Source organism: Equus przewalskii, chromosome 11, assembly GCF_037783145.1.
Source record: "Equus przewalskii isolate Varuska chromosome 11, EquPr2, whole genome shotgun sequence".
Classification (NCBI taxonomy): Eukaryota; Metazoa; Chordata; class Mammalia; order Perissodactyla; family Equidae; genus Equus; species Equus przewalskii.
The window spans coordinates 22,907,865-22,923,231 of NC_091841.1; the positions used below are offsets into that span (position 1 = coordinate 22,907,865).

A 15,367-nucleotide genomic window follows, 5' to 3' on the forward strand; every position below is an offset into this window, starting at 1 on the left:
AGCGCCAACCCGAGCCAGTCGGCCTCCGGCAGAGAGAACGGGGGAGGCCGGAGGGCGGGCGGCCGAGCGCGGCGCGCGGCGGCGCGGCCCCAAGCGGGCGCCTCCTCCCGGTCCGGCACGGCCCCCCTCCCGGCGCAGGGGCAGGCCCGGGCGGGGGGCCCCGGAGCCGGCGCGGCCTCGGCCCCGTCGGGGAGGCCGGGGGGCGGCCAGGGCGGGGCGATGCCGGGCGGCGGCGGCGGCGGCCCCTGCCGGGGCCCGTGACCATGGGCATCGCCGAGTCCACGCCGGACGAGCTGCCGTCGGACGCGGAGGAGCAGCTGCGCAGCGGCGATCAGCAGCTGGAGCTGAGCGGGAGGCGGCTGCGGCGGCTGCCCAGCGCCGTGTGCGCGCTGAGCCGCCTGCAGAAGCTGTACGTGAGCGGCACGGGGCTGCGCGAGCTGCCCGAGGAGATCGAGGAGCTGCGCGAGCTGCGCATCCTGGCGCTCGACTTCAACAAACTCGAGCGCCTGCCCGACGGCCTGTGTCGCCTGCCGCGCCTCACGCGCCTCTACCTGGGCGGCAACAGGCTGCTGGCGCTGCCCGCCGACTTCGCGCAGCTGCAGAGCCTGCGCTGCCTCTGGATCGAGGGCAACTTCCTGCGGCGCTTCCCGCGGCCGCTGCTGCGCCTGGTGGCGCTACAGTCGCTGCAGATGGGCGATAACCGGCTGCGCGCGCTGCCCGCCGAGCTGCCGCGCATGACGGGCCTGCGTGGCCTCTGGCTCTACGGGAACCGCTTCGAGGAGTTCCCGCCCGCGCTGCTGCGCATGGGCCGCCTGCACATCCTCGACCTGGACCGCAACCGCCTGGGCGGCTTCCCCGACCTGCACCCGCTGCGCGCCCTGCGCGTCTTTTCCTACGACCACAACCCGGTGACCGGGCCCCCGCGCGTCGCTGACACCGTCTTCCTCGTGGGCGAGGGCGCCGTCGAGCGCATGGCCGAGCGCGACGAGCCCACGCCCCGGCCGCCGCCCCGGCGCCCAGCGCGAGCCTTTGAGGATGAGGAGGAAGAAGACTTGCTCATAGGGGGCGGGGGCTCCCGGGCTCTGGGGTCCCCCAGAGGCAGCCTCCGTGCCCTGGAAGCCGCTCCAGGACTGGGCACCTGAGCCTATGCTCTGGGTGATGGACTTTGGCCACTTTGGGAGGAGGGGCTCTGGGAATGGCTGTGGGAGCGGTGGACCCCGACTTGGGGCAGAGGAGTGACCACTTTGGGCCAGCTGCTGGTGACACGTAGGCCTGGGGGCCGTCTTCCCAGGTAGTAAGAAGACTGCCTCCTGGCTGATCCCTGGGCAGTCATCAGACCAAGAAGTCCCAGCTCCATTCAGTCCCCTTTAGCCCTGTCTAGTCTCTGATAGAGTCTCTGACACTACAACAGAGGTGCCAGCTTCCTCCTGGAACCAGAGTCCCCGCTGTCTGGCGTCACCACCTCGGCTGAGCCTGGATGGCTGGGCTGCCCACCAACCTCCCTCCTCCTGGAGTTTGGATCTCCTAGAACCACCCTTTCTGGTGCAGGAACCACTACCTCTGGGTGGACCAATGTCTGTGGGAGGCAGCACTGCCCTTGGAGGAGGCCCTGGCCCAGGGCCAGGGGCTTGGAGCTGGGGCCGGTGCCCAGGACAGAAATGGTAAACTGAGGTTGGGGTCCTAACACTGCAGCTGCCCTTGCCTCTCCGCATACCTTGCCATACATACCTCCCTCCCCAGGGCCCCTAAAATTTGTATGGGGAAGTGGTGGTGGGGGGTGCTCAGAAGGCAAAGTCTCTGATACCGCCATTCTGTTCTCTTCTCCCAGCTGGTGCCTGGAATCTTGCTGGGAGCACACTCTCCCTTCCCCACAGCCTGAGCCTTCCAGCTGTCAAGTTTGAAAAGAAGCCACTGTGCCTCTAGGGCCTGCTGCACCCAAGAGAGAGGCTGCTCTACACCTCTCCCACTGCCTGCACTCTCCATTCCCTTAAATGGGCACCGTCAGTGGCTGGCACGGCGCGGGGCACGGACGAGCATGGTGTGCCTCCACTCCGTCACCAGGGACAGCCTCAAGGGGGTGAGGAGTGGGGCCTCGCTCTGCAATTCCCAGGGCCAGATCTTTCCCATCCAAGCAATAATGGGAGGAGGGAGCCAGGGCTGGGGACACTCAGGGACACTGTCAGGGGCAGGGACCCCACATGGTAATGTTTTCTTTAGGAAGAAAAAAAAAAAACTGGCTGTAAACATAAATTATATTTCTTGGAGAAAGAATGTGCGTTTCCCACATGGCTGTTTATTTATAAGCCCTGGGATCACCGGGTCCCATCGCTGTGGGGACCCTGGACTCCCTCTGGCACTGCCCTCTGTCCATGTGCCCCAGCTCTGCGTCAGGCTGGCCCCGGCCAACTGTCGTGTCCTGTCTCGGGAACAAGTGATTGTCCTCAGTCACAAATGGCTTTGGCTGCACAAGGCTGGTTTTGCTTTATCTTTCTCTCTGCCTCCCAGCCCCTCACCCTGCCTTCCTCGGTCTTCTCCGGCTTAACTCTCAGCTTCCAGATTCTTAGTGTGTTTTTGAATCTCACTCATGCTGGGCTGACCTTTCTCTCTGTTTTCACTAGGACCGACCCACTTCCTCCCTGTTCATGACTCTTTTCTCCCCTCCTTCCATCTCTCTCGCTCCATTTTCCTCTCTCTCTCTTAGTCTCTTTTTGACTCACTCATGGTATTACTTTCTCCCCTCATTGTTGGGGAAAAAAAGATTTAAGGAGAGGAAGAAAATTGTAAAACCTTCAGCTTAGAGGCCCGTCTCCAGGGAGAAGATGCTGCCAGGCCATCATCACCATGGCAACAGGACTGATGTCATACAAGGCCAAAAGGTCAAGCCCTGCCCAGCAGCTCCGCGGGCCACTGGGCGGGGCCTGGGTCAGGAGGAGGCTGGGGGGGATCTGGAGCAGTCATTTGTGAGAGTGAAGGCCTTGAATGGATGGAAGGAGCTGGCCGGCTGGGGAAGTTTGGAGGCTGCCTCCTTCTCAAGGAGGAAGAGGGGTCTAGCGTTGGCTGCAGACCTTGTCTCTCCCCCAGGCTCCTCAGATGCCCAGGCTCCCCGTGTCGAGGCTCCATCAGGGCCTGTGGACCTTCCTGGGGTCTGGGAACTCGGAGGAAGGAATTTGAGACCTCAGATGGCTCAGATAGGGGAGGAGATGCTGCCCCAAGCCTGTTGTCTTGCCCTGTGACTCATAGCATGGCAGAGGGGAGACAGCCCTGGGCCTGGAATCAGAAGGCATGGTTTTCAGTCCTAGTCCTGCTATTGACCTAGTGACCCGAGCAGGTTGTGGCCCCCCTGGGCCTCAGTGTCTCCATCTGCACACAAGGAGTTGAGTTTACTCAGATCTGATGCTGCAGCTCCGTGCTCCATGCAACCTGGTGTTTGTGTACCTTCCCTTCAGGCAGATCTTAGATGTAGGGGAAGAGGGGTTGTGAAGGGAGCAGCAGTCACCCTGGAATGACTGCCTAGATTTCCTTCCTCTCTCTGGTCTGTGTCCCTGTACCTCTTCCTCTGTGACACTCACCTGAGAATTCTAGGTCGGTGCGAAGGCCCTGTGATGAGTCCCTCATGGGCCACCCTGAGGTCTGGTCCCTGGCTTTGCTCCTCTCTTGCTCTCCAGCATTAGGAGCCGGTTCCTCCTTGGAAGTTAGAGTTTGGGTAAAGCAGGTGCTCATACCCAGTTTGAGAGCACTATCGAGGGTCTCTGACTCCATGCGGAAATCGGGGAGACCATGGTAGGAAAGGGGCCATTGCCGGGGACAGCTGGGCAACCCAGCTCCCCTCGGTGATGGAGAGAGCACTGCATTAGGAGTCCCAGCCCACCCCCCACTTAACTGCCTGTGACTTCCCACGTGGCCTCGGGGGAGCAGGGAGAAGGTGAGACAACTTCTGAAGGGGCGCCTGTCATAACGGCCATGCTCGTGGTTCCCCACATTGTCAGGGGCGGTCAGTGGGGGCTGGGCTGTGGAGAAGCAGGGCAGGAAAGCCCCAGAAGAGTTGTGTTTGTGCCAGGGATGCAGGACAGAGGCCAAGGGCAGATCGGAGCAGGAAGGCAGTCGGTGGGGACTGTGATGGGAAAAGCAGAGGCGTCAGAAGAGACCCAGGGAGGGAAGTGACTTGCCCATAAATGGGTTTTGGCCTCCTAACCCAGTGCCCGATCCACAGCACGGAGATCCCCTCCATCTTTGGCTGGCGGTCAGGTCTGGGGGTGGAATGGGTGGGAGCCATCCGTAACCTGCTCTTCCTCCTGGAGCCCCCCCGACCACCAGGCCTCTTGGCTGGCAGAGCAGCTGGGATGCTTTGTGGCCATCCCCCTCTTCCCGCCCACGCTCAGGGGCTTGGGGAACAGAACAGGGTGCTGGGCAACTGGGGGCCCTGCCCAAAGCACCTCCCTGCCTCCAATACCACCACGTGGGCTCGCTCAGCCACCTGTCCCAAAGCTCCCTTAAGACACTTGTGCACTGTTGTTCTGAGGATGGACATTTATTAACACACCCAGGTGTGCCACACAGAACATGGATTCAGACAAGGGGCCCTGCCCACGGGGGCTCACAATCTAAATGAGACAGGACACATATACATACACAAAGGACACAGACACAGGGAGCGGGGCATCTTCAAGGGACACAGGTGGTCTGGGGAGCCACGGGCTGGGGCGTACAGTGTGTTCAAGCGGTGTCCTTCTGGTTGTCTTTGTGAGGGAGGCAGAGGAGGGGAGCACGTACATAGCCCAGGCCAGCCTTCCGGAAAGCAGTGGAACCAGGGGGGACTTGCAGGGGAAAGAGAACACCAGAGGGCAGTGGTCCCAGGCACAGGGCCGGTTGGGCGAGTGTCTCAGCGTCGGCATGGGTGAAAAGAGATCCAACGACGCGTAGGCAGGACACCGAGGCACAAAGTCCAGGAGGAGGCCTGAACCCACAGCAAGGGGCTGCCACCTCTGCCCGGCCCGAGCCGTCCCTGCTTTCAGGCCCGGTTTTTCAGAGCTGTTTTCCCAGAGATAGCGCGAACAGAAGTTTTGGCAAGGGGTACGCTTGAGGGTACTTACCTGACCCTAGGGCTCCCTCCAATTTCTGGACAGAGATCAGAAGCCAAAAAGAAAGAACCCACCTTGGAACGGGACATTTAAACCAAGTTGTCAGGAATGGATGGGGCAGAAAGGGAGAGTGCGGGCAGCTGTGGGGGTGGGGTGGAGAGCCTTCGTGCAGCACGAGGAGCTGCCAGTCAAACGCCCTGGGGAGCAGGAGGCACAATGGCCCCCTTCACTCCGGGGTGGGACAGAGGCCAGCAGGTGGGCACATAACGACACAGGGGTTCTTGTTCTTTCTGTGCCTGTAACAGATGGAGCATCTGACTTCTGAAGGACCCCGAGAGCTGGCCGGCCTCAGCTTCCCCCGAGCTGTGTGTAGGGAGCGAAGGAGGGGGTGGGGTGGTTATTGCTCTTCTGTGGACTGAGGGATCTGAGACGGGAGGAAGGAAATAGCTTGCTGGGGGCCACAGTGGCTGGAGAAGGCCAGGCCCTCAGGCTGGGACTGGCCATGGGCTCTTTTGAGTTGGATAGACATTTCCAGCCCCAAAAGATTAAACCAGAAAAGGGTGGAGAGAAGCCACAGGTCCAGCCAGCAGACCCGGAGCCCTTTCCTTGTGCCCTTGAGGACCAGGAAGGAGGAGGAGATGCTGGCCTGGAACCACAGTGGCCCAGCGGGAGTTCAGGTGGTGGTGGGGAAGGTGGAGGGTCCCCCTTTGGTTTGTCTGACCTGCCTTGGAGAGTGATGAGGGTTCCCTAGGAAGCGAGGGAGGGGATGTCGGGCTGGGTGAGCAAGAGGGGCACCCCTCAGACCTCGAGGAGACCGCACCCCCAGCAAGCCTTGCTTCAGGCCTGATCCAGGAGCCGTGGCTCATCCCGCTTTCTGGGTGGGTTCTCATTCTAGATCTGAGGATCGGCGGGAAGGCCTTACCCACCAGTAAAGCCAAATCCCAAAGGTGACAAGGGGAGACAGCCCCAGGCTCCCCATGCCCCTCACCCCACTGCCTCTTCCCCTGGGAGGTGAGGGAGGGCTCGGACCCACGGAGGAAACAGCCAAGGCCCTACATTTTCACGATCCTTTATTAATCAGAACGGGCCTTGCCACAAAAAGCAGGGCCCATTCCCACAAAAATATGATTTTGCAAAGAGGAAATCTTGCTGGCTTAGAGGGTGCGTGTGGTGGAAAAACTTTGCCTGGTTCTTTTGTCCTTTTTTTTTTTTATTTCCTTCAGTTTTTCTTCATTTCTCTTCACTGCAAATTTTTTGCGAGAGTGGGTTTTTGTTTTTGTTATAAAACACTTGCGCTCAATGACTCACACAATACAGACAGGGGCCACCAATCCCCACCCCTGGGGCCCCAGCCAAGCTGGGGACTCTGGGGGCCCCCCTTGGCTTTTGTGTGGCTGTTTTCCTTGTCCCTTCCCAGGCGTCTGGCGCCGGTGGGCAGGTGTGGGGTCCTGGGGTAGGTGGAATTTGTACAGTAGTTATGTGGGGAGATGGTCACAAGAAAAGATACCGAACAAGGAAACAACTAAGTCTAGGGTGCCCACGAAGATGGCAGATGACGCTCATGAAGGGACCTGGGACACAGTGAAGAGATAGATGGGCCCAGGTGGCCTCGGCTATCCCTGGAGGCCATGGGGGGAGGGGCGGGTGGGCCTCGCTTTCAGGCTGCGGTAATAATACTTTGCTCACTCGCGGGTAGCACCTTCAGAGTCCTCCTGCCTCCACCCCCAGGTCAGGTGACGGCCGCCTCACAACCTCCCTTATGAGGTAGGTGAAGTGTTATTACCATCATTTTACAGATGGGGAAACTGAGGCCCCGGGAGTGTGGGTGATTTGCCTAAGGTCCTGGGATGGTGGCCGGGCTCCAGTGCCCTCCCCCACCCTCAAGTTCCCCCATTCTCTGTTCTCCTATGGCCTCAGACCGCCCCCGCCCTCATCCCACACCACCCGCCTCCTCCAGAGCCAGCCCTTGGCCCCCCACTCGCCGCCCCACCACCGCGTCCCGGAGCTCCGACTGGACGTCCGGGGTTGGGGAACCCCAGGCCGGGTTAACCAACGTGCCTGGGTGGGGTGAGACTGGGAACAGACTCCGTCCGGAGATGCTCTCTGCATATGATTGGCTAAGAGCTCCGTGGGCGGGGCTCGGGGAAGGATGCAGTTGCCCCGCCCACTCAATGCCAGTTGGTTTAGCTCGAGGGCTGCGCCGCAGGAGTGGGGCCTGAGGGCCTGGGGCCGGCTCGCTCCCTCGCCCGCCTCCCCCGGAGTGGAGGGCGCAGGATCTAAGAGAGGGCTGGAGGATGACAGATCCCTTCTGCCTCTCAAGGCAGCACACAGCCTCCGGAGTCGCTGGCCCTCCCATCCCCGCTGGGGGCTGGCTCCCGGCCCGCCCTGTTAGGACCGTGCGGTTGGGGCAGACCCCCATTTTAAGCAAAGCTACAATAGAGAAAAATCTGGATTTACAAGGAATGTGGGTGACTGTTTGCTTTACATGAGCATTCTTCACGCTGCAAAATGATTCACCTACTCTGTACTCGAGTCCTCCAGATCCGAGGGGGAGGGGTGGGCGAGGGGTGTGAGATCCACTGTAAGAAAACTTTGATGTGGGCAAAAACGCGACCCGTCTACTGCACAGAGCGGAATGCTCAGCTCAAGGGGAAGCCTACTGAAGGAAAATGGTTCTCGAATGCCGATGCGCTTGCCGTGCTCTGTAAGTGGGGACCCTCCCTAGAGTCTCCTTTCCTGGGGTGTCAGGCCCATGGCCACAGACCGTGGTGTCCGGGCGCCACCTGGCGGTGCGTGCGGGGAACATCAGGCCCCGGCTCGCGGACCCTGCCTTCGAGGCTGTCACCTCTAAGACCCGCGTGGGGAGGAGCCGGCCAAAGCAAGGACCATCCCGAAATCTGCTGTCGCCGAGGGAAAGCCAGTTCTAGTCTCTGCAGCAGCTGAGGCGGAGAAACCACAGCTTCTTGGTGGGGGGCAACTTCAGAACTCATAGGATCCTAGAATTTTTCCCCTGCTTCCTCTGCCTGAACTAAGGGGGGCAGAAGGAGTTGCTCTGAGGGACGGGCGCGCGGGGAAGAGGAGAAGACATTCCTGGAGGTCGGGCGATGGAAGATCAGAAATCACAACAGGGAAGGAAATGGAAGGCCTGCAAGCAAGGGGGATGGAGGGATGGGGCGTGCGGGTGGGGAGGTGTGCACAGACAGAGACATGAGGGAGGGGAGGGAAGTGGGAAAATGTGGAGAATATTGCCAACGTGGCTGGGAAATGAGATCTGGGAAGGTTGAGGGTGTTTTCGGATGAGACTGTTAGGGAAGAGAGTTAGTGGGGCTCGGGACCCCTGGGAAGGAAGGGAGCAGGTGAGTCCGGGTGGAATGTGGCACGTACAATAGGTACCTGAAAGACGTGAGGCGATGTTCAAGAGATGAAATCACTGCAGAAGAAGCTACTGGAGAACTCTGAGCAGAGAGGGGCACTGGGTGGGGGCAGGATGGCAGGAGGCAGCCCAGTTCTCAGCCCAGCTCCAATGTCTGCCCCTCTTTCCCTCGCTTCCCCCTCCCTGCCCCACTCACCCCTCGCCTGCCTCTCCTCTCCCACCCCTGCTCTGTGCATGGACCTCTCCCAGCCTCCAGCTCCACCTCACTTCAGGAAATGCTGCCCTCTCTGCATAACCTTCAGCACTGCCGGCCCCAGGGGGACAGGGAGCAAGCGCCCCCACCTCCATACACACACGCGCGCGCACACACACACAGGCACGCGCACACACACACATGGTGAACACAACACAAGTACACAGGGCTGCGGCTCCAGGACCCCGGAGCAGGCTATATGCTATCGTCGGCATTCAGGGCCCAGCCGGCACCTGAAACTGTGCTGGGACGGGCCTCTCCTGGCCAGGCCGGGGACGAACGCCTCGGCCTCCCCGCTTCCTGGGCCCACCTCGTGGGCTGGGGAGGGGGCAGCTTCTCTCCACTCCAGGCACTGCCTTAAAGAAAACGGGGGACCGTGCCCACCTGGCGGGCCTCTGGAGGGATCTGCCCATCTGCCCATCTGGCTCGTGCTCTCCCCCACTTCTTTAGTATCAGCAAGTCAGGAAGGGAAGGGGCAAAGCAGGAAAATGGCTCCCAGAGCCCCTCCCCCCGAGCTGGACTGGTGGAGGATGGGGCTGGTACTTCCTAGAAATGGGGCCTGATGGATTCCTGGGACCCCTCCCTGGCCGAGCCCTCAGGGTCCTCCCCTCACCCATGGCAGGGGGGCCAGGCCGGGCGTTGTGCATAAAGTGAGGGCGTGATGGGGACCCAGGCCCTTGGCCCCCTGGGCCTCCCTTGGCCCCACTCAGGCCTTCAGCTGGTGCCACTGGGCCACAGGCTGCCGGGGACGGGCAATCATGTCCTTCCAGTGTTTCACCTCCCCGGGCCCGCTCTTCCAGGACAGATAGATCTGGGGAGAAAGGAAAGAGGATGGCATTAGTGGTGCCCTCTGAGGCATTGTCCCCTACCCCCCCAGGGGGTGATACTTCAGCTCCACAATGACATGATCATGGGGACAAGGGGCCTCCCCCTGCAGTGACAACCTACTCCATAGAGACCTCATCCCCCCTCCCCACTGCCAGCGTGGCCCATTTTCCTTGCTGGGCCTCCCCTGGGAGCCCGGGTATGCCTGGCCCTTTCGAATTAGACTCCCGACTCGTTTTGTTTGAGGTAGGTATAGTATTACCCCCATTTTACAGATGGAGAAACGAAGTTGGAGAGAGTTAAGAGACTTGCCCCCAGTCACAGAATTTATAAGTGGGGCAGAGGGATTCAAATCCAGGTCTTTTTGGCTCTACACTAGCAGCCCGATCCTGTCGGCCTCTATGGTAGGGGCTCCCAGCCTCATGGGGCTGTGTGCATGATCCCCCAGCCTTGTGACTGGCGGGTGCCTAAGAGCACAGGGCTCCCTAAGCTCCCAGGCCAAAGTGAGAAGAAATCCACCTCCACCTTGGTCCAGCCAGCACAAGGCAGGACTGTTGAAAAGGAGCGATAATTGAGATCTCAGGACACCCAACTCCAAAAGGCTAAGCTGCAGGAAAGCTTAGAAGTGGATGTGGTTACTCAGCCCTCGGCCTGAGCTGGTCAAGGCAGGGGCTCAGCAGGCCCCGAGCCCTGCTCAGAACACACAGTCCCGCCGGTGGATGGGTGACAGCATCCTGGGGAACTGTCCCACCCGTGACCACAGGTCAGCCAGCCATGCTCCCTGGGCCTTGCTAGATGGCAGGCAGGCCAGCTCTCCTCTTTGAGGCCACCTTACTTCTGCTGCCCCCCTATAGCTGAGTTCTCCCTTTCTGTCTGTCTGCGGGTGCCTCCACCTCGGCCCCCTGCCCCGTCTACCCCATATTGACCCATGCCCCAGCAATCTGTCATGTCCCCTCACTTGCTTCTGGCATCCACCCTTCCCCTGCGCCCACCCTCATCTCTGGCTTCCTGCACTGTTCCTGGTCAAACCTCCGTGTCTGAACAGACACACGTGCCCTTATAGGAATGGCTCAAAAATAGCTTTTATTAAAAGAGTAGTTAACATATATGTGCCAAGTATTGTGCTAAGCAGCTCACCTGAGTTCTCTCATTTAACCCTCCCAGCACACGGTGAGGATGGGATTGTCTCACTCTCGTCTCAGGAGGAGGACATGAGGCTCAGAAAGGTTATGACTGTTAAGAGGTAGGGCTGGGACCTGGACCCAGGTGGGCTGACTCCCAAGCCCACACTCTCAACACTAAACCATAAACACACCCAGGACTAAACATTTCCAAGTGGAAAAATGGGAGGGTTGATGGCACAGACTCACATCTTAGAAAAACTCAAGGGCAGGCGGGGATTTTTTGTTAATGGACAATGAGGGGAGGTCATTTTCTTCAAGGAGGACATCCACGTAGCTCAGGCAATTCTTACAGCACCCTGGGAAGGGCTGTAAGGTCAGTATGAGGAGCTCCATTTACCAAGGAGAACACGGAAGCTCAGAGAGAGGAGTGACTTGCCCAAGGTCACAGAGCTGTTTAGCAGCAGATGAGGCGGGAACCGAAGCCGGGTCTTTGGAGTCTGACTGCAGCTCTCGACACTGCCCCACACGGCTCACCCTCTGCAGACGGGACCCGGGTGACACTGCTCTGAGGTCCTGACCCTGCCTGAGGATGCTGTCCAGAAAACCTCTTTTTGGATCCAGGGCACTTCTTTTTCCCACCTCCTGTTTTCCCTGCCCTTCCAGTGGTCTGTCCTGATCTGACGGACCCACAGGAGGACACTTAGGGAGGATCTCATCCAATCTCCTCATTTCAGAAATGGAGGCTCAGAGAGGGGAAGGGACTGACCCTCTCTCTCCTACTGCCCAGTCCTGCGCTCACCCACTACCCCTGATGCTTCTTCTTTTTTTGTGTGTGGTGAGAAAGATTGGCCCTGAGCTAACATCTGTGCCCATCTTCCTCTATTTTGTATGGGGGACGCTGTCACAGCATGGCTTCATGAGCGGTGTGTAGGTCTGTGCTCAGGATCTGAACCCATGAATCCCGGGCCACTGAAGTGGAGCGTGCGAACTTCACCACCACACCACCAGGCTGGCCCCTCCGCTGCTTCTTTTAAGGACAGACACTCGCTGGGTGCCGGGTGTGTGCGCCACACCGCCTGCCTTGCCCCCTACCTTGCCGATGACGTCGTTGCGGCTGAGCTTGTCCTTGTCCATGACGGTGATGATGATGGTCGTCTCCCTCAGCTTCTCCGTGGGGATATCGAAGGCAAAGGACTCGTTGAAGATGGGGTTCAGGTTCCTCTTCATCGTCACCGTCTTCTTCTTCTCCACCCGCTTGTCCTTGTACATCAGCCACACCTTCACATAGGGGTCTGGGAGACGGGTCAGGGAAGGGTCAGAGGGGCAGTGGGGGAGTCCCCAGGATGCCCTTCCTCTTCCAGGTGTGGACGCTGGGGCAGGAGGAGCTGTGTGCTTTCCCCAGAGGGTGAGAAAGCCCCAAGCAACAATGAGGGGATCTTGGGGACAAGCGGATGGGGGAGCTGGAAGGGACCTTAGCCATCACCTGGTGCCCTCTAAGGAAACGGTGCCCCAGAGAGGCCAGGTCTTGCCTGAGGTCACAGACAAGTGATGTTGGACCTGGGGCTAGAACCCAGGCCTCCACAACAGTGTTCCCTTTCTTCCCGATTCTGGGAAGGACAGAGCCCAAGGGGACGATGACCCCCGAGGGTGCTCCAAAGGGGGCCACCACCCAGGGCTCTAGGGCAGAGGAGCTGGGACCGGAGGTGGGGTGTGGGGGTCGGGCTGAGGGCCACAGCACGGACCCTGCTCTCCACATCCAGTGTGACCCCTGTGTCCCCAGAACCTCCCCGGCCCATCCACCCCATGCTGCGAGAAGGGCCAAGCACCTGACGTGCCCCCGATGTCCATGGCTTTGAGGTTCCGGGCTTTGATGATGTTCACGATGATGGAGTTGGCAGAGGGGTTGTAGCAGAGAGACAAGAGCAGCTCCCCTCGGCTCCCCTGGGAGGGACAGGGGAGGGGTGAGGCTGGGCTGAGGGGAGGGCTGTGGGGACCAGGGGGAGGGAGCGGTGGTCTAGCTCTCCAGTGGGCCCCAATGCCCCAGGCTCCCACCCTGACCTGGGTGCTTCCTCTGCCCCCCGTCTGTCATCTCTGTCACATGTGGTCTGCCCTCATCTGGCAGGTCTGGGCACCGCCCACGACAGGGCCCCCTGAGCAGAGCCCCGGTTCTTTGTCTCAGCTCAGGCAAGTCCCCCTTGGGACAAGCGCTGGTGGGAACTCTGCTCCCTTGGGGCGGCCCGTCTGCACCCCTCCCCACAACCCTCATGACGTCCCTAAGGCTGAGGGGCGGATCTGCCAGCCCTGAGCCGCCAGGGGCCCACGGGTGGGGCCTTACACTCCCATCGCTGCATGGCTTCAGATCCTTCCAGAAGGTCTGCATCTGGGTCAGGTCCACCTTGTTGAGGGGGATGGACACCTCCCCGATGGGGTCGTTGCGGCTGAAGCGGTCGTAGTCCAGCACCTGGAGGTAGAGGATCCTCTGCACCACCTTCTCGTAGGGGAAACCTGGGGACAGACAGCGCAGGTGAAGAGCGGGACAGAGAGCCACGGGGGCTGCGCAGGGCTGGGAGGCTCCCGGGCAGGAAGGCCCCAGGAGGAGGAGCAGCGCTGGCCCTTAGGCCACCCACACCCGCATTCGGACCTTCCTGAAACGTTTCAAGGACTGTCATTGTCTCAATTGTCTCCCTTGACAATTCTCCGAGGTCGTTCTCCGAGGTCGATGGCATCTTGTCCATTTTACAGATGAGGAGCCTGAGGCTCAGAAGGCTTAAATTATGGGCCCAAAGCCCCACAGTTAATCAAGAGCAGAACTGGGGCCATTCGCTCACTCACCCACTCATCATGTGTCCATCTCGGTGGCCGGGCTGTGGCCCCCTTGCTCTCAGAGCAGCCCTGCCTCTGCCACTCGTCCTGAGGCAAGTCTGGGAGAGTGGCCCTGCCTGGGACAGCCACGGCTGCCAGAAAGCAAGCCCCAGGCGGGCTCGGGGCAGAGGGAGCCGGCCAAGGCATAGAAATAGGAGTGGATTCATGTCCTGGGACTCTGAGCTTGGCCTTCGCCTCCTTCCAACGCATCAGCCCGTCCTTCCCCAACAGCTCCTGCGGCCGCCCCCTTCTCCGCGGCCACCTCCCTCATCCAAGCCACTGGCACCCCGTGCCGACAGTCACAAGAGCGTCCAACTGCCCTCCTCCTCGCACACTCTCTCCTACAGTCCATTCTCAACGCGGCGGCCAGAGGCAGCTTTTAAAAATAGAAATCACATCATGATACTCTCCTGCCTACAGCCTCTCAATGGCTCCCGGCTCACTCAGAATAAAAGCCGTGTGCCCTGCCTTGGCTGCAAGTCCTTCCACAACTTGGCCCGCGGTCCTCTCCCTGCCCGTCCTGTGACCGCTCTTCCCTCAATGACTGGGCTCCCACCACACCCGCCTGCTTCACGGGCCTTCAGCCCCCGGCTTTTCCCCGCCTCCAGCACAAGCCGGCCCCCACCACGTCCCCTCCCAGCCTATTCTCTTCCATCAGGTCTCGGCTTTCTTTCCTGGCATCCCACATGGGGTCTGATCCCCCGATGTCCCGTTCTACACTCCAGCACTTTCCTTTCGCAGCGTGACTCCCAGGCTGTAACAGAGATTTATCTGTTTCCTTGAGTCTGACTCTCGCCCTCGGCCAGGATTTCCAGGAGGGATGTCTGTCCTCCCCACCGGATCCCGGCATCCCACGGTTTCTGGCACATAGTAGGTACCCGATAAACATGTTAAGTGAATCAATAATTGAACGAATGAATAAATGCCAGGGAAATGCCTGACGGAACAGCAGGAGTGTGCCGGGGTGGAGCAGGCGCTACGGCCGGGGGGAGAGCCAGGAGGAGCTGGGATGGGTTGGAAAGGTACCAGGGAGCCAGGGTAAGGTCTGGAGCCGGGGGATCTCTGGACCCTGGGAGGCTTAGATGAAGGAGAGGCCAGTCTGGGAGGTTCAAGGGGCACAGGCCAGCCTTGAGGCCTGAGGGGAGGAGACCTGAACCAGGAAGGAGAGAGGATGCTTAAGGTCTCAGCCCCATTGATGGAGAAGATGAAGAGGATGCTAGAAGCAGAGAGAAGCCTCTGATTGGAGCAGACCTGGAAGAGGAAATCCTAAGTTCCCTGAATCCCCAGGCTCTGAATTCCTTCAGGGTCCCTTCCTCATATTCAAGGGGGCTACGTCTTGCTCATCTTGGAGTTCCCCAGGCCACTTGCCCATGTGACCCTTGGCATCTATTCAGGTGAAATGCGTGAGGACAAACATTCTGGAAATCTCAGAGGCTCCCATAGGTCCCTACACCTGAGTCAGCTCCTTCAACACCAGAAGAGGCCATCTCCTATCTGGCAAACTCTTATTCATCCCTCAGAATCCATCCTGAATGGCCCCTCTTCTGGGAAATGTTCTCCAGCATCACCAAGGGGAGTTACGCAGTGTGTGGCCTAATTATCTACACATCTAAGTCCTCCATGAGACCAGGCCTGCCTTGAGGGCCATAATGCTTTTCTGCACCCCCAGGACCCAGAACAGTGCTCAGCTCATAGTTAATGCTAGGTAAATGTTTGCAGAAGGGACCGGTGGATTGGGGCTCTGCCCACAAACCTCACCCCACCAGCTGGCTACACACACCTCCAGACGGCTGAGCCTCTTGCTGGTTGTGCCATCTCTCAACTGGCCCCCATGCTGACCGGGGACGAGGAG

The 15,367-nt window shown here is 59.9% G+C and overlaps 2 protein-coding genes across 14 annotated transcripts in view; one reads left to right on the forward strand and one right to left on the reverse strand.

Moving 5' to 3' along the window:
• The first annotated feature begins 1 nt into the window (after position 1).
• LRRC10B (leucine rich repeat containing 10B) lies at positions 2-2,271 on the forward strand. The gene is made up of 2 exons (XM_008539442.2): positions 2-1,661; positions 1,829-2,271. The coding sequence occupies exon 1, from the start codon at positions 264-266 to the stop codon at positions 1,140-1,142; it is 879 nt and encodes a 292-aa protein (XP_008537664.1). The 5' UTR covers positions 2-263; the 3' UTR covers positions 1,143-1,661; positions 1,829-2,271.
• A 3,860-nt stretch (positions 2,272-6,131) lies between these two features.
• Positions 6,132-15,367, reverse strand: part of SYT7 (synaptotagmin 7) — a 67,119-nt gene continuing 57,883 nt past the window's right edge. For all 13 annotated transcript variants that reach the window (XM_070564112.1, XM_070564102.1, XM_070564110.1 and 10 more), the window contains 4 exons: positions 12,989-13,158; positions 12,480-12,594; positions 11,746-11,945; positions 6,132-9,515 (listed from right to left, as the gene is read on the reverse strand). In XM_070564112.1, coding sequence (XP_070420213.1) covers positions 9,411-9,515; positions 11,746-11,945; positions 12,480-12,594; positions 12,989-13,158 — 590 coding nt within the window. In that variant the 3' untranslated portion in view covers positions 6,132-9,410. The remainder of the gene's footprint in view (positions 9,516-11,745; positions 11,946-12,479; positions 12,595-12,988; positions 13,159-15,367) is intronic.

What these genes read in the sequence shown, in the direction of transcription:
- LRRC10B (XM_008539442.2), top strand. Translation starts at nt 264, where the DNA reads ATGGGCATCGCCGAGTCCACGCCGGACGAGCTGCCGTCGGACGCGGAG.